Genomic DNA, 23,860 nt, shown 5'->3' with positions numbered 1-23,860 from the left:
GATCTGTTTTTAACAAACCCATGCTAGCTTCTAGTTATAACTTTATTTGTTTCCCAATGACAAAAAAATACGTCTGGATTTTTGTAGTACAGCTCCGGCAGTCCTAACTAATGATAACAGAAACATTATTTGTGAGATTTATTTATCATAGCCACCCACCTCACAGGCAAGTGACTCTGGGCAGCATACAACAAAATTAAAACATTATTTTGTTCTTCTCTGAGGATACTTAACACATTAGAAAAAAGGTTGCAAGTAATATCTCTGTCTCTTAGTCATCCTATTCTATGTAGAAAAAAGATTGAACAAAAGGAAAGTATTCAGTAAAGACTTTTTGTATATATAATGCTGCTTTTAATCCATCCATTGTCCATTTAGTCCCACCTTTTCTTTGTCCCAGTGGCCAATCAAAAGCCTAAGACAGTGGTTCTCAACCTTTATAGTGCTGCGACCCCTTTAATACAATTCCCCACAATGTGGCGACCCCAACCGTAAAATTATTTTTGTTTTGAATTTATCGCGCCTGAAGCCGTATTGGCTAGCGATCTGAACTGTTTGCGATTGCCTTGAGGACGGAGGCATTAATGCAGAGACTCCTCCCCTATTAAGTTTATCGCACCTGAAGCCAGATTAGGCTAGTGATTGGGAGTGATTGTAGCTGGCTTGAGAGAGAGACATCAGAGCAAAGATTTCTCTCTTTTTTAATTCATCACGCCTGAAGCCAAATTCGGCTAGCGATTTGAAGAGCCTGCAGCTGGCTTGTGGAGTCAACCATTGGAGCGCGATTCTTCAACTCGCAAGTATACTTCCCATATTTCCGATGGTATCAAAGACAATTGTCTTGTGTGATAATTAACCTTATGTAATAATAAGCAGTAATTATTAATTTTGAGTCCATTTTCTATTTCTTGGAGAGGTTTTCTCCCAAAGGAAGACATTCTAAAGCCATATTTTGACAAAACTTACTGTAAATTTCCAATGACAAGCAAATTGTTGAGATTTAAGTCATTTAGCATCAATGCAATCAGCTTAGATGTCTAGCTTAACCATCTATCAGTCATGACCCGTCTTTCAATTTCTAGCTCTTGATGCTCTTCTCATCCCATTGCTTTCACATTGTTCCACTTGACTTACAGGAAGCTGATATTTCTCAGAATCCACTGGTCTTCCCACCTCCATGCAGGCTGTCAACCAGCTGACATCAAGAATCCTGAATCTTGAGCTCTCCTCTATCTTGTGTTTATGCAGCCATCCGAGGATTTCAGAACAGGAATTATTCTCAGCCACAATGTGGGTGACACAATCACTAGAAAAACAAGCATAAAGGTTAAACTTTCTCTTGAGCAAGCAATAGCAATAGCATTTAGACTTATATAGCCTTGGATCTGGGTCCTCATTTTATCAACCTCAGAAGGATGGAAGGCTGAATTAACCTTAAACTGATTAGGATTGAACTGCTGGTAGTCGGCAGAATTAGCCTGCAATACTGCATTCTAACTAACTGCACCACCGCAGCACTTAGCAAGGTTTTATAACACCAAACAAGAGAACTGCCAGAGAGGGACAGAGGGAGGGAGATGGAATTTGATGTTATAAGAACTCCAAATATGTTATCATATTGTAATGAGTCTCTAAAACTCAGACTTAGTATCAATTAACAGCCTCATAAGTTAAAAGTCTGTAGAGATTCTTAGTCATCCAGGTCATGGTTGTCCCAAAGGTGCTTTTTCAGGAGGCAACTGGACTTTCTTGTTTTTTCTTTGAAGACGTTTCACTTCTCATCCAAGGAGCTTCTTCAGCCCTGAAGCTTCCATTCCCCACTATCCTGTCAGAGCTGAAGAAGCTTCTTGGAAGAGAAGCAAAATGTTTTCAAAGAAAAAACAAGAAAGTCCAGTTGCCTCCTGAAAAAGCACCTTTGGGACAGCCTCATAAATTGCATTTTTCTCAGCCATTTCATGCCTGCAGTATGGCATGCTTAGACCCTATAATAATGAGGAATCTTAATATTACCCAGTTGCCTTGTGAATAAATTGTGTGCCTGGTCAGTGTCTGGAACATAGCCAAAAAATCTCTTGGGCTAAATATTTTAAGCATTTCATTGCTAATATTTTCCACTAAACTTCAATCCTCAAAAGTAAACCCTTTGTACATAACAATTTGTTAAGCATACAGGAAATAATCCCTTCGAACTATGTGCTGTATATAGCAAGCAAGCACATCTTTAAATGTAAGCATAACAGTCTGTGCTACACTGATATTTTAGTTGTGACTTTAATGAAACTTTAATGATTGGGTGACTAGGTAGCTAATTATAACTGTTCTTAAATCACTACTCAGACATCCTTATGGCAGAGTCTGGTTTGGCATATTACGCAAAGCATTAGAAATGGGCAGGCCACAACGTGCGTTCTCTGAGAGAGTTAGCGCAATTGTTTCAAAAGGTATCTATGTGTCTAAAAAAGGTGTACCTATAATCCCTTCACTTCACTGGGGGTTCTAGCAGAAGTATGGTTGGTACAAGAACACAAGTGCAGGCAGCTTCAAAACAACCATGCCAACTCCTCTAGAACGGGCATCTCCAACCTTGACAACTTTAAGCCTGGAGGACTTCAACTCCCAGCTTTGCTGGCTGGGGAATTCTGGGAATTAAAGTCCTCCAGGCTTAAAGATGCCAAGGTTGGAGACCCCTGCTCTAGAAGAGACCACTCCAAATACTACGCCACAGAATGTTAGTTGATGGAATGACCCCTTTCAGTGGCAGTAACATAAACAGTGACTTGCCACCACAGTTAATTAGCGTCTCGGGCTTAGTAAACACTGCCAGATGTTATAGTGAAGAACAGAAATGTGAATACTCAAAAGAAATACAAAACAGAACAATCATTGAAAGAATAGAATAGAATAGAATAGAATAGAATAGAATAGAATAGAATAGAATAGAATAGAATAGAATAGAATAGAATTTTTTATTGGCCAAGTGTGATTGGACACACAAGGAATTTGTCTTGGTGCATATGCTCTCAGTGTACATAAAAGAAAAGATCATCAAGAATTCTAAGTTACAACACTTAATGATAGTCATAGGGTATAAATAAGCAATCAGGAACCAATAAATATCAATAATAAAGGCTTTTCAAAGTTCTTAAGGGATAGGGAGGGAATGAATAAATATTGTCAAGTTTTCTTCCCTTGACTTTCACTCTTCATTGTTTATGTCCTACCTGTATTATTTTTATAAGTAACCCAAGGTGGCAAGCATATCTAATACTCCTTCCTCCTCCTCCTTCTATTTTCTCCATGACACACCCCTGAGAAGTGAACTGGGCTTAAAAACAGGACTGGCCCTAAGCTACCCAGATGCCTTTCATGCCTTACGTGGAATTAGAACTTGTGATCTTGTGGTTTCTAATCTGGCACTATCTCTGTGGTGGCACAGTGGTTAGAGTGCAGTACTACAGGCTACTTCTACTGACTGCAGGCTGCCTTCAATTTGGCAGTTCGAATCTCACCAGGCTCAAGGTTGACTCAGCCTTCCATCTTTCCGAGGTGAGTAAAATGAAGACCCAGATTGTTGGGGGCAATAGGCTGACTCTGTAAACTGCTTAGAGAGGGCTGTAAAAGCACCGTGAAGTGGTATATAAGTCTAAGTGCTATTGTTATCTCTGTGGCACAATTGTTGCCACTGATCTTCACAAGGCATATGGTGTTTCAATGGTGGATTTGGCTTAGAGTGATTTTTAAAAAAAAAAAAAATTTAAATAATATGGTAATTTAGTGGCAGCTGAGAAATCAATTCTTATTAAAACACCATAGTAATTAGTAAAATTAGATTTAATGGATATGAATGGAATCTGCAGATTAGCTCCTTTCCATCCATAAATCACATCCATACATTCTACCACCGAAAAGCAAGGACACACACTTTTCCAATCAAATATCAGCCACCCAGGACCAATCCTAGTGAAGTATGAACATCACTTGGAACCCTCAAACTAGCCTGTTGTAGAAAACTCCATCCCATTGCTAATACAGAAAGGTGATTCAACTGTCTTCTTAAAAGGAATAGGAAGACTGTCATCTTCTTGATCTCAATCCCTGGCATCAAAATGTCTTAGCACAAGCTTGAATCTCTCCATCCAACTATATATGTGCCAATTATGTTTCTAGAACATGGTTAGAAATACAGCGTCACTGAGACCAAAGAAGCCTAACCTGTAGAAAGGTAATGGTAGTGTGCTATGTTGGGAAAAAATATTGTCCTTGTTCATTATGAAAATAATTATATAGCACAATCACGTTCGGATCAGTTATCTTGAAATTTCCTTTTTATTCCAAACACAGGGGAGCTCATTTCTCTGTTGCCAAGCCAGCAAGCAGTGCCCATTTCATTACAGGGAAGAAATAGCCAGGAATCAATGATTTGGCCCCATTGCTACTTTAACTTTATTATTTCAAAGCTGTTAGTTGGATTTATTTTCTGCTGCAGGGTTAGTAGCATCTGCACAGAGCAGGGAAATAGGGCAGGGGAAAATAATTAAATCTCCTCCTTCTTAAGCTCTTAGTACTCTCACCCAAACTTCCCTTGGTGGTAGGATAAATTTGAGGCTAAATCGAAAAAGTTGGAAAATGTGGAAATAGATTTCCTACAAAAAGTGCTATTTGGTCCAAAGAATTTATTAGGAATTTTGGCAATAGCAATGCCAGGTGAAAGTTTCAGGCAGGGAAAACTCTTAGCTTCTGTTGTAATGTTATCCATCAAGTGGGTAGAGAATGTAGTATAGACCCAAAACGTGGGTCTCCAGAAAACCTGTATAGTATTTTTTTATTTATTTATTTTATTTACATTTATATCCCACCCTTCTCCGAAGACTCAGGGCGGCTTACAGTGTGTAAGTAACCTTCAAGAAGGTTGACAATAAACAATCATTCCAAAGCATCTGGCCAAGAAGGCCAATGATGAAAGGTCCAGAGCAATGAAATAACATTGAAATAAATCACCAACTTCTAGCTTCCTTATTAGTTTCCACCCATTGCTTCTTGTCCAGACCAGGAAAGCAATACCACAGGAAAACTAAAACAATGTTTATTGCAACTGGCTATAATAACACAATCTTGCACTTTTATTGTGCTGTACCTCCTCCAACCTTACACTTCAGTGAATTAGGGCAGTTTCTGTCTGAGCTGCTTCCAAATGTTATTTCATAGCTCTGGACTTAAAGCAATGTTTCAGCCCCTTTTGCCTAGGTATCAGTTCCTGCATATTTCATCAAGCCTTTTTTTCTTTCTTTCTTCAGGTTCCCACAGGCAATAAAGCAGCAAATTACTGAACATCAGAAATATGATTATCTGTTGATTTGGGGCAGGAAATGAAATAAGAGATATCCAAGTCTTTGGATAGATTTAATGCATTTTAAATGTAGCTTCACAGCTTGCCATGATAAGAGAAAACATAACAGAAGCAGTGACATCATAATTCCTTCCACGCTTGCATCCCAATAATGAGAAGCATGAGCATGAAGTGTGGCATTTGATTGGAACAATCAAATCACAGCACATTTCATCATTTCCCCCACTCGGACCTGTGGAGACCCATGACCTTAAATTGCAAAAATTTAAAAATTTCTGACACACTTCAGAACCACAGCTCTTATAGTCTGTGGAGATTCTCAGTCATCGAGGTCATGATTGTCCCAAAGGTGCTTTTTTTTCAAGAGGCAAGAAAAACTTTCTGGTTTTTCTTTGAAGACATTTTGCTGCTCATCCAAGAAGCTTCTTCAGCTCTGACTGGATGACCAAAGACTATCTACTGTTGACCTCACCCCATTCCTAAGCGGTCTGTAAGGGGCATGCATAAGAGCACCAGCGTGCCTATCGTTCCTGTCCTAATGTTCCCTTGATTATATCCAATTCGCATGATTATTTCATGCTTATACTTATATATATATACTGTTGTGTTTGACAAATAAAATAAATAAAAAATAATGATGGGGAAGACATTAATAAATCCTTCCATTCCACACCATCCAGTCAGAGCTGAAGAAGCTTCTTGATTGAGAAGCGAAACATCTTCAAAGAAAAACCAGAAAGGTCCTCTCACCTCTTGGGGAAAAATAAACCTTTGGGACACATCTCTTGAAATTAATCTGCCCTTTTGCATGATATCATGACGTTACCCAGGCTTGCTAGCCCTGATCACTGAAAATAATATCTCAGTCAAAAAGAAGGATGCTTCAGTGCTCATCCCCTTTTCCATTTTTTAAATGGAGTTTCTGGCTAAACTTTTTGGCTCTCGTGTTGTTTTCTTTGTGTCCTGAGAACCCTGTACTTTATGCAACTCGCTAGACTTGAATATCTTTAGGGTATGTCAGCAAGAGCTTTGAAAGCTAATCCAGAATTCTACTTTCATATCAGTCCCACCAGCTGTTAACAAAAATGATAGAGATTGGGTTTATGTTTAACCCCTTTTTTATTATTGTCTGGTCCAACATCCTGGAAGGGAGAATTAGAAGAGCTTTAGACTGTCATACTATATATATAAATATACTACAGTATATAAGCACATTTATATCCCTGACAATATAGTATTGTACTATGGCAATGCAATATATTGTATTTGTCCTCTTTTACACATTTTAAATCATTCTGAGCACTCTTTTAAACTGGAAAAGTTTGATATAAGCTGTCCTGAGTGGTAGCCAGTCAATGCTACGGGTATCTGTTCAAAAGAAAGTTCTCATTCAATTCAGTGGGATTTATTCTGGGAAAATGAAACTGAACCAAAAGGGCTGTGTAGTACTTCAGATTCGAAGTAAAAAAAAATGCTCTGAGATGTGCTTTTCTACGGATCACACTGAAGCTGGGGAGGGCAGTCATAAGATCCTGGGGAAATTTAAAGAGCTGCCAATTTAAAGAGCTAAAAACAGCCACATAAGAATTCCTGTGTATTCCATATCACATTTTTGATATGGACCTGAAATGGTGTCCAGTTCTAAGAATATCTTTCCCCCAACTGGTATCTAGATATGCTGAGATTTCTGCTTGCAAATTTCTAGCCAGTGCCCAACTGATGGGCCCCAGGTTGAGGAAGGTCAAAATAAAAAAGATTTCAGCAGAGAAGCATAATCCTATGCATGCTTGCTCAGAAGTAAATCCCACTGAGCTCAATTAGACTTCTTTCCAGCAAACGAAGATAGGACTGTAGTCTAGTATCTTAATGATCAAACTGGTTACACATCATTTTTCAAATCAACACTGTGTTACCTTCCCCTTTAATTAAACTGATGTGCTCTGCTTTGTTGTCTCAAACAACAACAAAAAAATTCAGTTAGAGTTGTTTAACTTCTGCTTCCTGTGGTTTATATTCCTTTATATAAAATGTGCATATTTAATGTATTTGTACATAGCTGAAGTTCTGGGAACTCTGCCATTTCTGCACTCACAACAGTAGCTCAGCCAGCATGCCCTAGTTTCTTCTGTTATTTTACAGCTGCGTTGTATCCTTGGTCCAAAAAAAATATATGTAAGAAATGTAGAATTTCTACAGATATTGTTGACATTTTTTTTAAAAAAAATAGATTGACAGTTAAATTGTCCTGGCTGAAGAGAATTCAAAACAGTTTCCAGTAAAACAAGGGACACCTTCCAGTGCTGGATAAAACAAAAACAAAAACAAAAATTGTCAAGTCCTCTTTTCTTCTTCACATTTGCTCTGGCTGAAGTTATCAATTTGCTATCAGGGACTCTTCAAAAAGAAAAGAGGTTGGTTGCTTTTCCTTTGTCCAGCTAGGAAGCTATGTCTAGCTGACTTCGAAATGTTACATGGGATTGAATGGGGGGTCAAAAGCCTGGGTGGGGTCCATCTCATTTAGAGGAATCTAAACAGGGGTGGGATTCAAAAAATTTAGCAAGGGGTTCTCTGTCTGGTTGCTTCATGCATCAGGGCATGGCCAAGTGGGCGTGGCCAAGTCGGCCTCCTGCACCATGGCAGGGGGGTGTTTTTGCCCTCCCCAGGCTCCGGAGGCTTTCCTCAAGCCTCCGGGAGGGAGAAAATGGCCTCCCCAGGTTCCAGAGGCCTTCTGGAGGCCGGAGACAGGCCCATTTCCGGCCTTTCCAAGCTTCCGGTAGGCCCATTTTTCACCCTTCCTGAGCCTCCACGCACTTATCTGTATCCAAAACGGGCCGTGTGGGGACTCTTGAGAGGGATGAGGCAAGGCAGGCAGGGCCAACCAGGAGTGGGATTTGGGGGTTCTCCAAATTGCACAGAATCTTAGCTAGAGGTTCTCCCAAACCCCTGCGAACCCCCAGCAGCCCACCCCTGAATCTAAACGTATCTTGCAAGAAGACCATGGCAATTTATACTTTCACCAAGAATAGGGTTAGGGATTAAGAGCACATAGATGTGCCCATGAACTCACCAGCCTGAAGAAGATTTTTGCGCTCCTGACTGATTTTTGTCTTTCCGACACCGGCAGCTGCAAATGCCAGCTGGCCATTGACCATTTAATAAGTATTTTTGAAAAAATGGAACAGACACCCTGATGGGTACTAGTGAAGGTACTTTTGTGACCATATTTATTTTTGGGTTAGGCCCAGGCAAAAATTGAAAAAATAGTCCCCAATGCTTTCTGGAAATATTATGTGATTGCCTGGACATTTTGCCCAAAATAGTATAAGGGCTTATTACTTTATTTAATGTACTTATTACTTCATTTATTTACTTATTATTACTTATTACTGTTTAGATATTAAGACATCCCTCCTCTTGCTTATAAAATCCCACTGAAAGGGATGACAGGGATTTAAGGCAGGTAGTTTGGGAATTCAGCAGTACGTGCAAATCCTGAATTGGCCCAGCGCCACATGTGAAGGGCACCAAAACTAAAGTAATAAGCACACAGGTTGGGAAATGGAGATACAGCTTCTATCAAGATATTTTATGGGTTTTATGTCAGTCTAGGACCATTTTAATTGATTCGGCCTACTAAATATTTGTTTTTAATTCTGTTTTAAATTGTTATTTGTATTTTGTGTTTTAATATGGCTGTAAACCGCCCTGAGTCCTTCGGGAGAAGGGCGGTATAGAAATTAAATTATAAAATAAATAAAATAAAAAATAAATTTAAGCTGTGGATTACAAAATGTTCGAAATGGATTTGTTCCTCTCAACATTCATTCATTCGTTCATTTAGTTTCTGCAGCATTTCCACCAGAAGATGGTACACGTGTTCAAAAGCAGCCACAGTGTTAACTGTCTTAGAGCAGTGATTTATTTCCAGTGCTATTGTTTGGTTGGTTCAGCTTGTTGAATTTGAGAAGTTGCGCCTCTATTTTCCCCCATTGAAAAATATCTTTCTTCAGCCTCTTTGTAACTTCTGAACTTCGGATCCTTTAAGGGGCATGTTAGCTTTAGGTTTGGCAGCTTTGCCTCCATGTCCCAGACAAATTGAGCAGGGGTGAATTCGACAAATATTTCATTCATTTTCTCAGTCTCTTCAGCACCAGACAAATCAGGGTACTAGGTGATTCTCTGTCCTTCTCTCCCCCCTCATTGTTTTCTATGGATTGGGAGGGGTGGGAAGATTTTTGTTGCTAGAGAATGCCCCTTGTTTTCAAGACAGCAGAAAGTAAGACAATCGTGGATTGCTTTCAAGCAGATGTTGAGGTTTGAGAATAAAGATGATGGCAATCTGGAAGTGACGTCAAAATTCTGAATTTTAATCCATAGTCATTTCTGCACATCTGGGGTTTTTTTCTTCTCTCTCTCTCTCTCTCTCACACACACACAAACATACACACATACATACACACATACACGCACACACAAACACCTTGTTCTTCCCTGAGAATACACTTCTCTGCCACCTCAGATTTCTTCTTCCTGACCCCTGTCTTTACCATCAGTGGTTGATAAACATTTGAGAAGGAACTGCAGATGTAGGAGAGGCCAAAACATTTTAATACCAAGTTCAAATGTTTACCAATGTTGTTTTCAATCCTCATTGGCAGCTGGTTATTTTTGTTGACTTGTTGCCATGACTGGTTGATTTTAAAATTGGTGTCTATTTCTGGTGAAATATGCAATTCTTCGGGGTTATTTTGAGAGAAGGACCTTTCACTCAAATTAATAAGAGGAATGTCGTAAGATTGTTTACATGATTTAAAGTCTTGGAAGAGGAAAAGTGGGCTGTATAGTTAACATATTAAAGAAGAATGAAAAGAAATAAAAGCAACTATTAAAAAAGCAATGTCATCTTTTAATTAAAAAAAATAACCATTTAAAACAACAATCTCACCCAATTATAGGTAGTCCTTGACTTATTTTTATTTTATTTTATTTATTTATTTTGTCGAGTTCATATTAGATAATACAAATAAATATAAACATGAATTGAATACATAAAGTGAATACAATTAAAGGAACATTAGGATAGGAACGGTAGGCACGCTGGTGCTCTTATGCACACCCCTTACAGACCTCTTAGGAATGGGGTGAGGTCAACAGTAGACAGCCTTAGGTTAAAGTTTTGGGGATTTGGGGATGAGAGTCTGGTATGCATTCCAGGCATTAACAACTCTGTTACTGAAGTCATATTTTCTGCAATCAAGTTTGGAACGGTTCACTTTAAATTTGTATCTATTGTGTGCTTGTGTATTGTTGTGGTTGAAGTTGAAGTAGTCATTGACAGTAGAACATTGTAGCAGATGATTTTATGAGCTATGCTCAGGTCATACCGAAGGCAGCATAGTTCTAAATTTTCTAAACCCAGAATTTCAAGTCTGGTGGCATAAGGTATTTTGTTGTATTCAGAGGAGTGGAGAACTCTTCTTGTGAAATATTTCTGGAGGTGCTCAATTGTTTTAATGTCCGATATGCAGTGCGGGTTCCAGACAGATGAGCTGTATTCGAGAATTGGTCTAGCAAATGTTTTGTATGCTCTAGTTAATAGTGTAATATTACCAGAGAAGAAGCTACGCAAGATTAAGTTTATAACCCTTAATGTCTTTTTGGCAATGTTGTTACAGTAGGCTTTGGCACTTAGATCATTTGAAATGAGTACTCCAAGGTCCTTGACAGAGTGAAGGTCATCTACAAGGTCATGTCCACTTAGCTTGTATTTTGTGTTCTGATTCTTTGTTCTAATTCTTACAACTATTACTGGGAGCAAAATTTCCATTATTAAGCGAAGTGATTCTTGAGTGAATCATGTCCGATTTTATGACCTTTTTACCACACCTGTTAAGCAAATCACTGCAAATGTTAAGTGAATCAGGCTTCCTCCATTGACTTTGCTTGTCAGAAGCCATCTGGGCATGTCCAAATGGTGATTATATGACGCCAGGACATTGCCACCATATTAAATACATGCCAGTTGCCAAGCCCACAAATTCTGATCTTGTGACTGTGGGGATCTGCAACAGTTGTAAGTGAAGTACCAGTTGCAAGTCCCTTTTTTCCACTGCCATTGTAACTTTGAATGGTTGTTAAATGAATAGTTGTAAGTCGAGGATTACCCTGTATAGAGACTAGCAACGCAGTATTGGAAAATGAATTACAAAATGTTAACTCAGCAGCAGCAGGCAAAGGCAGGCAAACATTTGGAAATAGAAGTTGCATTCCTTTACAAACAGAATTACAGTCCCCAGGAGACACGGGGGAAGAACGGTGATATGGAGACATTGCTTGAGGGGAATATGGACAGCATTGTGGTCATTTGTCCCTCCTAGAAGGAAGGGAGCTAAAATATCTAAAGTTTATCAGAAACATTTTTCTTAGATCAGGTTTGGAAAATCTTACGTTTTTTTTTTTTTTTTTATTCAAAAAGTTTTTATTAGTCAAAAAAGGTTTATACAAATACATATCAGGTATGGTAAATTTTCATTTTTCTTATCTAAAATAAGAATTTTACTCAAATTTTTTAACACATACAACAGCCATAAGGCAAGCAGGTGACACGAAGTAGCTAAGTTTGCAAATTTTAAATACGTAATAAAGAAGAGTCAAGAATAAACAGAATATCGTACAAAAGAGAATAAGGAAAACCAACACAATCCCAAATATCTTTATCACTTCCTAGTTTTGGATCTCAGAACTCTGGGTTCAGCCTGACCCAACTCCAGGGCCGCAACAGCGGCAGCCGCTTCAGCCCCATGATCTATAACCTCCCCTTCTTCAATTCCTGGGTCATCTGATTCCAGGAAGGCTTTGTGTTCCTCCACATAGGCCGTAGCCTCCGCAATTGTACTGATTTTTTCGTAATGCCCTCCCGGAAAATCATCAATCCTCTGGCATCAGCCATCTGAAGCCCACTCCTTCTGGTACAATTTGCTTGACAAAAATAATATTTCTTTCTTTTTCACGCACCTGTCTGGGAATCTGCCTCAGAATGGCTATCTCCCTGCCCCTGTAAATCAGTGCCCCACTCCTATGTTTTCTAAGAATTTCATCTCGCCTCTTCTCACAAATTTGACATGAACCTCTCTGGGAACTGCATGCGTATGCGTGCATATTGCGAATTAACTCTATAAACTCGATCCACATCCCAATTCATGAAATCAACACCTCTCCCAAGAAATTCTCCCAACAATTTAGTCACAACATCTCTCAAGTCTTCTTGGTCCACTTCTTCCAAATTTTGAAACCTAAGGAAATAAGACATTTTATCCATCTGTAGTCCAAGCACAGCATTGCCTGTCGTCTCCTCTCTTTTCTGCACTGCCCGCATCTCACCCTCCAAACCTTCCACTTTCTGCTTGTTTTCTGCTGAAACTTGTTGAGTATCCTTTAAATCCTTTTGGATAGTCACAATTTCTGCTCTTATTTCATCCAATTTCTTGTCCATATTAGATAACTTTTCCAAAATTCTCTCCATCTCTCCAGCAGTTGGTCTCTGACCTTTGCCATTAAGGAAAAAAATACAAAATCCTCAGGCAGGCACAGTATCCTTGTAATTTCCTCCGGATCCACCAGGGGCACTCACAGGAGCAACGAGTCCAGAGTACAGTTAGTCAACCAGGAAGTCAAGGGAAGTGATGTCATCAAAATTCTCATAGTGAAGGCGGAAGCTGGACGCCACCACTGTTCCCCAGAAGGAGGGGCCTCAAACCTTCCCTCCTAAATTTCTCCATCACCTCTTCTCCAGAGCTCCACAAAACCGTAATCTTCTTATTTTAAGTTCTCCTCTCTCCAGAATAACTCGTGCTCCTTCCAACCGCAGGGGAGAAAAAACCCCCCCGCACTCCGGAGCAGTCCACTCACGTTTACCGATATTCCCTTCCCTTCTCCTCCTCAATTCTTCTCCGTTCCCTGTTCACCACCAGGCTGCTGCAGTTATAAATCCAATGCCCCGGTGTCACCGGGCACAGCGGCCCAGGCGACGACCAAAATAATGGCCGCGGCCTGTGGCCTCCGAACCCCGCCGAGCCTAGGACGCGCCAGCATCGGTCCCCACAGTCCTGTATGTCGGCTGGGAGACCCCTGGCGAGCCGTCCGTGCGGCAGGTGTCCTTTTCGGAACACCTGGCCCCTGAGGGCCTCGGCGGCGGCCGGATTCGGGCGCTGGAGGCAGGAGAAGCCTTCCAGACGTCCGTTGCCGCTGGATACCGGAAGTCGTCTCTAAAATCTTACGTTTTTCATGGACTGCAGTGCCTTCATAATACCTCCAAACATGGTTTGGGACAACTTGTCACAGGCAACTCGCTGTGGCCATCTCACCATGGCCAACTTATCATGGCCAACTCTCCATAGCTAACATGCTGCGGCCAACTCTCCATAGCTAACAGGCTGCGGCCAACTCTCCATGGTCAACTTGCCATTGGCAATTCATTGTGGGACAACTCACCACAGTCAACTCTCCTTGGTCAACTCGCCGCAGCCAACTCACCATGGCCACCTCTCCATGGCCAACTCACCGTGAGCAACTCACTGTGGGACAACTTGTTGCAGGACAATTTATCAATCCAGTTAAATTATTTAAAATAAATAAAAATTTGTTTTAATTTTTGACATTCAGATTTCATTTTGTCTCTTCTTTTGCATCCTTTCTATTCTGCCATTTCTTTGATATCAGTATAACTCTTGTCTTGCAGTGAGTTGTCCTGAACCAAGCTGGCTGCGGCAAATTGTCCCATGGCAATTTAGCCATAGTAAGTTGGCTGTGGTGAGTTGATTGTAGTGAGTTGGCCATGGCGAGTTGGCTGCAGTGCATTTTTTTTTATATTTTATAAAAATATATATATTATATTTTATATAAATTTATATTTATATCCCGCCCTTCTCCGAAGACTTAGGGCAGCTTACACTATGTTAAGCAATAGTCTTCATCCATTTGTATATTATATACAAAGTCAACTTATTGCCCCCAACAATCTGGGTCCTCATTTTACCTACCTTATAAAGGATGGAAGGCTGAGTCAACCTTGGGCCTGGTGGGACTTGAACCTGCAGTAATTGCAAGCAGCTGTGTTAATAACAGACTGTCTTAGCAGTCTGAGCCACCAGAGGCATTATCATAGACCCCTTGAAATATATCATTGGAAAAGACTGGTTCCCCTTCCTTCCTCCCCAAAACTCTTCCATTTAGTCAATTTCTCCATATAGCAGAAAACATGAGCAATTGCACCAATTGCACTTAATGACTGGTGAGATGGCAGGCAGGCCTTAGAGACTGAAGGGCCAGAGGGCTCCATATGTTCCAGACACAATGTTTATAATCTCCAGTATCAACTCCCTAAGTAACAATACATATGTTTATTCAAGATAGATTTGTCCTCCGATTTTGCATCAGTGTAACTGATGTGCTTCGACATATGTAACAGATATAATGTTCATGTAATAGAAAAAGGCAGCTGATAGAAACCTTCCTTGTGTAAGATGGCCAGGAGCAAAGTTAATTTAATTGTGGCTATAACATTCAGCACTACTGCTATATTAAGATGCCTGAGTGTTCTTTCAACACTTTGCTAATGAGATTCTCCAAATTAAGAAGGTTTATTTACAGGAACAACATATCATGCACTGTTATATTGTTTTCCTTTAACATCTGCTATTACAATTTTCTACATTTGGCCATTTAGGTTAGCTCAAGTTCAGGGATAGAGATCATTGCATGGATCACCATTTTAAAAAATGTGAAATCCAATGTGGATCAGAGGGCTATAACCTTGTCCCCATCGATACATTACACTTCTGATCTAGATATCATGCTATAGCTTTGGAAAGAAACCTTCTTTCCAAAACATATATCAAAAATATCTCAGAAACCACCAACAGACTATTACAACCAGATGGAATCAGCACAGCACCCAAGCCAACTAAAGCCCTTCAAAACATCCTTTAAAAAAACCAGAAGATTCAGGAGCCACAGAAGAAGAAAAATCAAGAGGCATCTACAATGTAATGACTGCAACAGCAACTGCATAGGAGAAATGGGCAGAAGTCTGGCAGGACGCATCCATGAACATCAATTAACACCCAGAAGACATGATGAAATCTCTTTAATTTCACAACTTATGGACAGACTTAACCAGATTTAGCAACTGGGAAATTGTGACCATTGTGACCATCCTAGATCAAACCAAGTCTAAAAATGCCAAATAATTTCTAGAAACTTGGCAAATTAGCCATCAATAGACACATAAATGCTTTCTACATATTGTGCAGAACAAGCAAAACAGAAAGGAAGCAAAAAGACGAAAACATCTCCCCACCAGCAATCAATACCCAGATGATCATAGATTAACTCCAAGATTAATATTAGACCAACAATCAAGAAGTGAACAACGCCCCAATTAAGGAACTGCCAAACAAGCTAACAGTAAACAGCCCAACCAAAGGACCTCCAAGACCATTTCCACCAACACCGATAGGGCAACTACTAGAATATTAATTGAGAGCCCCCATCCTACTAGCACTGATGATGTTACCTAGTTTGGGTAATGAAACGCATGCAAATAAACAAGCAAGCTCACCGAGGACCCTTCAAGAATCCTTCTGTTGGCTAGAGTAGCAGATTTCTTTCCAAACTAGTAGCAGTTTCTAAATATTCAGATTTAACATAGTGACAACTAAGAAATATATACTGATGAAGGCAAAAAAAACTTGCAGAGACCCTGAAGAACAAATCCTATGAAGAAGTCTGAATGTGGTGACTCCACTCATTCTGAAAAAAATAGCATTTAAGTAGTATATGATAACCACTTTCAAATATTACTCTAGAGTGCTTTTCTTCAAGCTGTTACCTTCAGATGAAAGGGAATATACTTTCAAGAATTCTAAACCAACTCCTCAAAATTTTAGGAGTTATTGTCCCAGAACTCTGGAGAGCTTCAAGCTGGAGAAAGTTGTTTCAAAAACAACATCCACAACTAGAAAAGATTCAAAGCCATGCTTTCAAATGAAAAGAAAATGAGTTTTGACTAAATGTTCAGCAGAGAAACATCCCGTTGTATCTCTTCATAATTGATCTTAAGTAAAAATTACACATAAAGTGTTGATATTGTGTAGAAGTAAAGCATTTACTCATTTGGCTTCAGCAATAGGACCACATTCAACTCCTCTCACTCCATATTTGTGGCACCCAAAAAACCTCTCCCTTCAAAATAACACCAAACTTCACCGGTTTATTGCTGATTTTCAGTGACATGGTTTTATATTGGTCTCTTTTTAAGTGGTAGCTTCTTGCTAATCTTAACTGAACCTAAATAACCCAAGCAGGGTTAACCCAAGGTTATTATTTAGGAAATCTCCGGGTCGTAGGGTAGACTGGGAAATTGCAAACCACATCCTGGAGAAAAGAAATAGCAACCTATTTTCATGTTGTGACCAAGAAAATGACATAGTTTTTGAGAATAAGGGAGATGGCTTTGGTATAGATTCTCAGCCTCCATAGCCTAATCAAAAGGGACTAAAGCTTTTTAAAGTACAGAATGTGTGGATAATGTTCAGAAGTGGATCAGCAGAGATCTCCTTATAAAAATAGGTAAGAGGTACAGCAGAATCAGACTTGCAAGTTTACCTCATTATAGCCAAATGTCAATAAAAGTTGCAATGTATGGTTGTGAAAGTTGGAAGGCTGAGCACCAAAGAATTGAGGCCTTTAACTCTGGTGCTGGAGAAGACTCCTGCGAGACCCTTGGACTGCAAGGCAATCAAACCGGTCAGTCCTAGAGGAGATCAGCCCTGACTGCTCTTTAGAAGGCCAGATCCTGAAGATGAAACTGAAATCTTTTGGCTACGTAATGAGAAGGAAGGACTCACTGAAGAAGAGCCTAATGCTGGGAACGATTGAGGGCAAAAGAAGAAAGGGACGGCAGAGAATGAGGTGGCTGAAGGGAGTCACTGAAGCAGTCGGCATGAGCTTAGATGATCTCCAGGGGATGGTAGAGGACAGGAAGGCCTGGAGGAAAGTTTTCCATGGGGTCACGATGGGTCGGACAGTACTTCGCAACTAACAACAACAACAGCAATAACAATAAATGTAGTTTTAGCCCTCCCATGGAGCTGATTTCCTGGTCAGACCAATCTAGTTGGGCTGACAGTACTCATCAGGAGTTGCATTTGAGTTGAGAAAGTCTTCACCTAAACTGGTGCATTAGACTCTGCAGGATTAATACATTTCTTATCCATTGAATGAGCCTTCTCCTGCCTTCTCCAAAATTGTCCCAAAATTTCAAACCTTCCCTCTCTTGAAACATACATACCTAGCCACAGTCTTACGCTCCCAGCTGTTAATGCACACTCCTAAGAAAAGAGGAGGGGCGAAGGTCCGCTCTTGTCTTTGGAAATTGGCCTAGATTGCAGCTACAATTGTAGGAAAGCACCCTGATTCCTTCAGAGTAGGATTCCCAATCACATTTTCCCTCCTAAATAACACCTATTAAAAATCTGCTGAGGTGGTACCATAATATATCTAGGTCCTTCACATGCCTTCTCTATTGAACTAATAAGGATGGCTCATGGATAAGGCCTTTAAAAATCATGTGTTAAGAATTGCTCTTCTGCGTGTTTGGAAAAAATATTCTTACAAACTAAATTATAAGGTTCCTATATGGGCAAGTCCAAGACATACAATAGAGAATATAAATATAGAACAGAATCAGGAAATGATTACATATAAAGATCTTTTGTATAAGGATGGCTCACTTGGAGAAACCCTTATTTACTATAGAACACCCACGTTACTCTGAAATAGGGCATGGAAATCAGAGTACTGCAAAATGCACAGAAATATCATTATACACAAGACTAAAATCCCATTCCATAATTGCCATATAGTACAATACGCTTAAACTTAACCCTATACGCAGAATTAATTATTTAACAAAGAGGACCTCATTCTGAATGTTTAAATATTTACCATAGTCATACAGATAGTCCTCAACTTACAACAGTTCATTTGATTCATTCAATCAAAGCTACAACAGCACTGAAAAAGGGGACTTATGACCATTTTTCACACTTACAACCGTTGCAACATCCCCATGGTCATGCGATCAAAATTAGAATGCTTGGCAACTGACTCATATTTATGACGGATGCAGTGTTCCAGGGTCATGTGATCCACCTTTTGCAGCAAGGTGATCAATGGGGCAAGGAAGTAAAGGAAAGTCAATGGGGAAGCCAGATTCACTCAACAACCTTGTGACTAACTTAACACCTGCAGTGATTTATTTAACAACAGTGGCAAGAAAGGTCATAAAATGGGGCAAAACTCACTTAACAAATGTCTCACTTAGCAACAAAACTTTCAAGCTCAATTGTGGTCATAAGTCGAGGAGTACCTATACTGCTAAATGCAGTTGTATATTTATAACTATTGATATAGCCCTATGTGAAGCTAAACGTAAATGTTGCTCAACAAGCTACTAATTCTAAAGATACATTAATATTTCATATTAAAGCTTGATGCTTTGTTATTTTGCTAGCACTTTTTCAAATGTGGGAAATTATAAAATTACTAAAAGATCTTCAGAAAAATACCTATATACGCTTTCTGGTACTTTGTACACTCAAGATGCTCACACCTGTAGGAGCTGAGGGCAACCCTTGAGTCCCAAATCATGTTGGGGGAAACTCGCAGCAAAAGAAAATGAACTTGGCATGACATTTAATAGACACCAATAGAAGTAAATGAGCTTCAGACCATATGATTATTTAATATTTTTTCCATCCTATCACATTAAAGATTATTAGACTGAGTCATGTTTTGGAGAAGCTCTGGGGCATCTCTCAAAGTTTCCAAGGGGTATCTCTGCTTTTAGTGTTCAGACTGTTCAAACCTGTTGGACTCTACTAATATGCATAGACTTGCAGTAAACACTTTTTCAACCCAACTCTCCATACTAAGAGCTATTAATTGTTTTTGTACCTGAATTCATTTTCTACTCGGAAGCCTTTTCTTCTTGCTAGATCCATCAGGAAGGTTCTCCTGGTCATTCCCATTTTCCTCTCCACAATGAAAATGATGATGTCCCTAAATTCTATTTTGTAGCTGCTCAGAGGAACTGCAATTTGCATTCTTTTCTGCCTTTTCCTCATGGGACTGAAGACGGTAGTTTTGATCTTATTCATGACACAACATCTACTTTCCTTTGTTGAAACCTAGACTTCACTCAGGAAAAAATAAAGCTTGCAGTCAATCGGTCTGGCCAACCAACAGCCTGCTTTTGAAGTTACCATACAGTGATATCACTTGCTCTCTTCCCCCCCCTGAAGTCACAAAAAGAAAGTTTTATACTGTAAACCTATTTATCACTTTTCAGAGTGCTCCTGAATCAGACAACTGCGAGTACTTTCTAGAAAATCAGAAAAGACGGAATTACACACACATATATACACATACTGTAAATGCATATATACCTTTATATCTATAAAGGTAAAGGTAACAGTTCCCCTCGCACATATGTGCTAGTCGTTCCCGACTCTAGGGAGTGGTGCTCATCTCCATTTCAAAGCTGAAGAGCTAGTGCTGTCCGAAGACGTCTCCGTGGTCATGTGGCCGGCATGACTCAATGCCAAAGGCGCACAGAACGCTGTTACCTTCCCACCAAAGGTGGTCCCTATTTTTCTACTTGCATTTTTTACATGCTTTCGAACTGCTAGGTTGGCAGAAGCTGGGTTTATCAGTGATAGACCTCAAGTCTTGCTCACCTAATCTCATAAAGAAATCTCTTTCAAGGGGAATATCAACAACGGGATGAAATATATAGTTCTCTTCCAAATGACTGAGGTAATTCTCTTGATCTAATTAGATTAATGCAGAGTTTTGCAAACTTTTCCTTCCTGACCTTTCATTACATGTCATATCATTGGTCAGAGTCAAACAACTGGCCACATTTTCTCCAAGACTACCCGATTTTAGAAAGTACCATAGCTATTTAAAGTTGTGATTTAGTACAAGATTATTCAGAGGATGTTGGCAATCTCCAGAGATTTCAGTCATTTAATCTGCACAAGAGAGGTTGTAGATAATAATTTCATAAAAATTGTAGCCTCTGGGGTTGCTAGAATATGCATCACCTCAGGAGTATAAATCTAGAAGACTGCCTAGAAAGTGAAAACCCTTCCCGTGAATTTTTGACAAAGTCGTACAATTCCCTTTCTATACTTCAATTTAAATTCTGGAAGACGTTTTGAGGAAAATGGTTTCTCTATTGTGATGATTATATATCTGTGGTAATTCCTTTCCATGAGAGCCAGATGGGTGATCTGGTTAAGGCATCAGGCTAGAAAGCAGGACACCATGAATTCTGGGCCTAAAGCCAGCTGGGTGACCTTGAGCCAGTCACTTTCTCTTAGCCCTAGGGAAGGAACCATTGGCAAACCACTTCCAAAATCTTGGCAAAAAACTGCAGACTGTCCTGAAGACACTAAAAAAAAATTCCTTTCTTCACACTTTGTATCATGGCTTCTAGAGGCCACTAATTAATTCAGAAATAATGATATTTCTGAATTAATAATAAAGCTCAGCAATCTGAAACGATTGCAGTGTCAGACCTGCCTCAACTTGAACCTCTAAGTCAGGGGTGTCCAAACTTGGTCCCTTTAAGACTTGTGGACTTCAATTCCCAGAGTTCCTCAGCCAGCTTTGCTGGCTGAGGGACTCTGGGAGTTGAAGTCCACAAGTCTTAAAGGGACCAAGTTTGGACACCCCTGCTCTAAGTAAAAAATGGTCCTTAACTCCGTTTGTTGAGAAAGGTATAGTTTACTAGAAGTCAAATGAATTACAATAATGCAAAACCAGAACTGAAAATCGCGTGCCAAAATCCCCAAGTCTAACTTTCCCTTCCCTTAGGTACCTCCCGTTGCTGCCCCCCTCATGTCCAATCAAAGTCGAAGAAGATGTTTTGAAAACAGTCACTTCAAGTGTGGGTTGGTTGGTTCTAGTCCCATCCAAAGGACCTTGAGGTCTGTCTTTGGAGATTCTCAGTCATACAGGTCATGGTTGTCCCAAAGATGATTTTTTTTTTTCAAGAGGCAACTGGACTTTCTGGTTTTTCTTTAAAGATGTTTTGCTTCTCATCCAAGAAGCTTCTTTAGCTCTCAGAGCTGAAGAAGCCTCTTGGATGAGAAGCAAAATGTCTTCAAGGGAAAACCAGAGAGTCCAGTTGCCTCTTGAAAAAAAGCATCTTTGGGATGACCTTGAGGGAGATATGGTGAATTCTTTGTTCCCCTTGACGCCTCCCCACTTCCAGTTCATGGCAGATTGGCATCGGGTAGTAGCAAGGCGTTAAGTGTGAGGTGGCAGTTGACATGCAGCAAGTTCAGCAACTTTCTGTGGTGAAACGTAGTCTGGATTCTGAGGAGGGAGGGGCTGCATTCCAGAGAGCCAAGGGGCAGCAAAGTTTAAGGTTTGGTTGGAAGAAAGAGAGTTAAGACAGGTCCTCACCAGCAATTCTCAGAGTATATCTTTAATGATGCAAGGAGTTGCTTTAATTTGGCAAGTTTTCTGCCTTTAGGTGTGGAACGATAAAAGGAACTGCTCAGAAGTAATTCTACACACTTTTCTTGGTTTTGGGGGCATGATACTTTCCCCAACAAACAGTCATGCTAGCTAAAAATTATTTAAAGTTTTATTCCAACATAATGATAAAGCTCAGGTTGAGGAAATCCCTGCATCAATCTTCTACCATAACCAATATTAAATCAATAAAAGATAAAGGTAAAGGTTCCCCTTGAACATATGTGCTAGTCGTTCCCGACCCTAGGGGGCAGTGCTCATCTCCGTTTCAAAGCTGAAGAGCCAGTGCTGTCCGAAGATGTCTCTGTGGTCATGTGGCCAGCATGACTAGACGCCAAAGGTGCACAGAACATGTTACCTTCCCACCAAAGGTGGTCCCTATTTTTCTACTTGCATTTTTTATGTGCTTTCAAACTGCTAGGTTGTCAGAAGCTGGGAGAACCCCATTACATGGCACTAGAGATTTGAGCCGCTGAACTTCCGACCTTTCAGTCGACAAACTCAGTGTCTTAGCCGCTGAGCCACCATGTCCCTCAGATACTTTTAGATAAAGAGAGGGGGGGAAAAAAGAGGGATATATTTCCCCTTTTTTTCAGTAAGTTCAAAGAACTTGAAAGAATACAATGAATCCTGTAAATAAATATGGTGACAGTTCACAAACATTATTAGAATGCAAATAGAAATACATACTATTTCCATAGCAAGGAAGATAAAGCAGGAATAGTTAAAGTAATTATTTTATTCAAAGAGGAAAATATGTTTTCATTTAAATATCACTTCTGGATCTTGTGCTTGTGATGAAAAAAAATGAACTGTTGACTTTGGTTTTGTTGATCAGAAAGATTTGTCATTATAGCAATGGCTCGTTATGTATTAATGTGTAAAAGCAAAAAGTTGAGGTTGGACTGTTTTTATCTTGTTCTGCAACCCAACAAGACAGACACAGACTTCAGAAGATAATTAGAACTGCAGAAAAAACAGTTACTACCAACCTGCCTTCCATTGAGGACCTGTATGCTGCACGAGTTCAAAAAGAGGGCTGTGAAAATATTTACAGATCCCTCACATCCTGGACATGAACTATTTCAACTCCTACCCTCAAAACGACATTATAGGGCTCTGCACACTAGAACAACTAGACACAACAGTTTTTTCCCGAACGCCATCACTCTGCTAAACAAATAATTCTCTCAACACTGTCAAACTATTTACTAAGTCTGTGCTACTATTAATCTTCTCATCATTCCTATCACCCATCTCCTCCCACTTATGACTGTATGATTGTAACTTTGTTGCTTGTATCCTTACAATTTATATTGATATTGACTGTTTCTTAATATGATTTGATTGTTTATTTGTATCCTATGACTATCAGTAAGTGTTGTACCTTATGGTTCTTGATGAATGTATCTTTTCTTTTATGTACACTGAGAGCATATGCACCATAGACAAATTCCTTGTGTGTCCAATCATACTTGGCCAATAAAGAATTATATTCTATTCTATTCTATTCTATTCTATTCTATTCTATTCTATTCTATTCTATTTCTATTTCTATTTCTATTTCTATTTCTATTTCTATTTCTATTCTACTGTGCTAAGAAAAGTTGGAACTCAATGCCTTTTTTCTTTCTTTTCTTTCCCTTTCTCCTTGTATCTCACACCCGCTTTTCCCCACTCTCTTTTTTCCCCTTAATTTCCCATTTTCTCTTCTCTTCTTTATATTTTATATAATAAAACCAGTTGAACTGCAAAATATTACCTCTTCATTGACATTTATAAAGAGCACAGAACCAGTCAGACACTGGCTGGCAAGATTCCAGCTTCGAGTAGCGCTTCAGGGCTTCCTGTTATCTGAGTCATAGTACCATGTGCAATATCTCATTCTTCACTACCCATGATTAG

The 23,860-nt window shown here is 39.6% G+C and overlaps 1 protein-coding gene across 4 annotated transcripts in view; it reads right to left on the bottom strand.

Moving 5' to 3' along the window:
* DNTT (DNA nucleotidylexotransferase) overlaps window positions 1–19,566 on the bottom strand; it is a 225,084-nt gene extending 205,518 nt beyond the window's left edge. For 2 of the 4 annotated variants that reach the window (XM_058187436.1, XM_058187435.1), the window contains exons 1-2: window positions 19,364–19,566; window positions 1,131–1,306 (exon numbers count right to left, since the gene is read on the bottom strand). In XM_058187436.1, coding sequence (XP_058043419.1) covers window positions 1,131–1,306; window positions 19,364–19,566 — 379 coding nt within the window. Of the gene's footprint in view, window positions 1–1,115; window positions 1,307–19,363 lie in introns of all 4 variants that reach the window. The other 2 variants (XM_058187434.1, XM_058187433.1) reach the window with 2 other exon arrangements.
* Window positions 19,567–23,860: the final 4,294 nt, after the last annotated feature.

The sequence above is a fragment of the Ahaetulla prasina genome, chromosome 6, assembly GCF_028640845.1.
Source record: "Ahaetulla prasina isolate Xishuangbanna chromosome 6, ASM2864084v1, whole genome shotgun sequence".
Classification (NCBI taxonomy): Eukaryota; Metazoa; Chordata; class Lepidosauria; order Squamata; family Colubridae; genus Ahaetulla; species Ahaetulla prasina.
The sequence above is the reverse complement of the archived record's forward strand: the minus strand, read 5'-3'. Positions and strand labels throughout refer to the sequence as shown.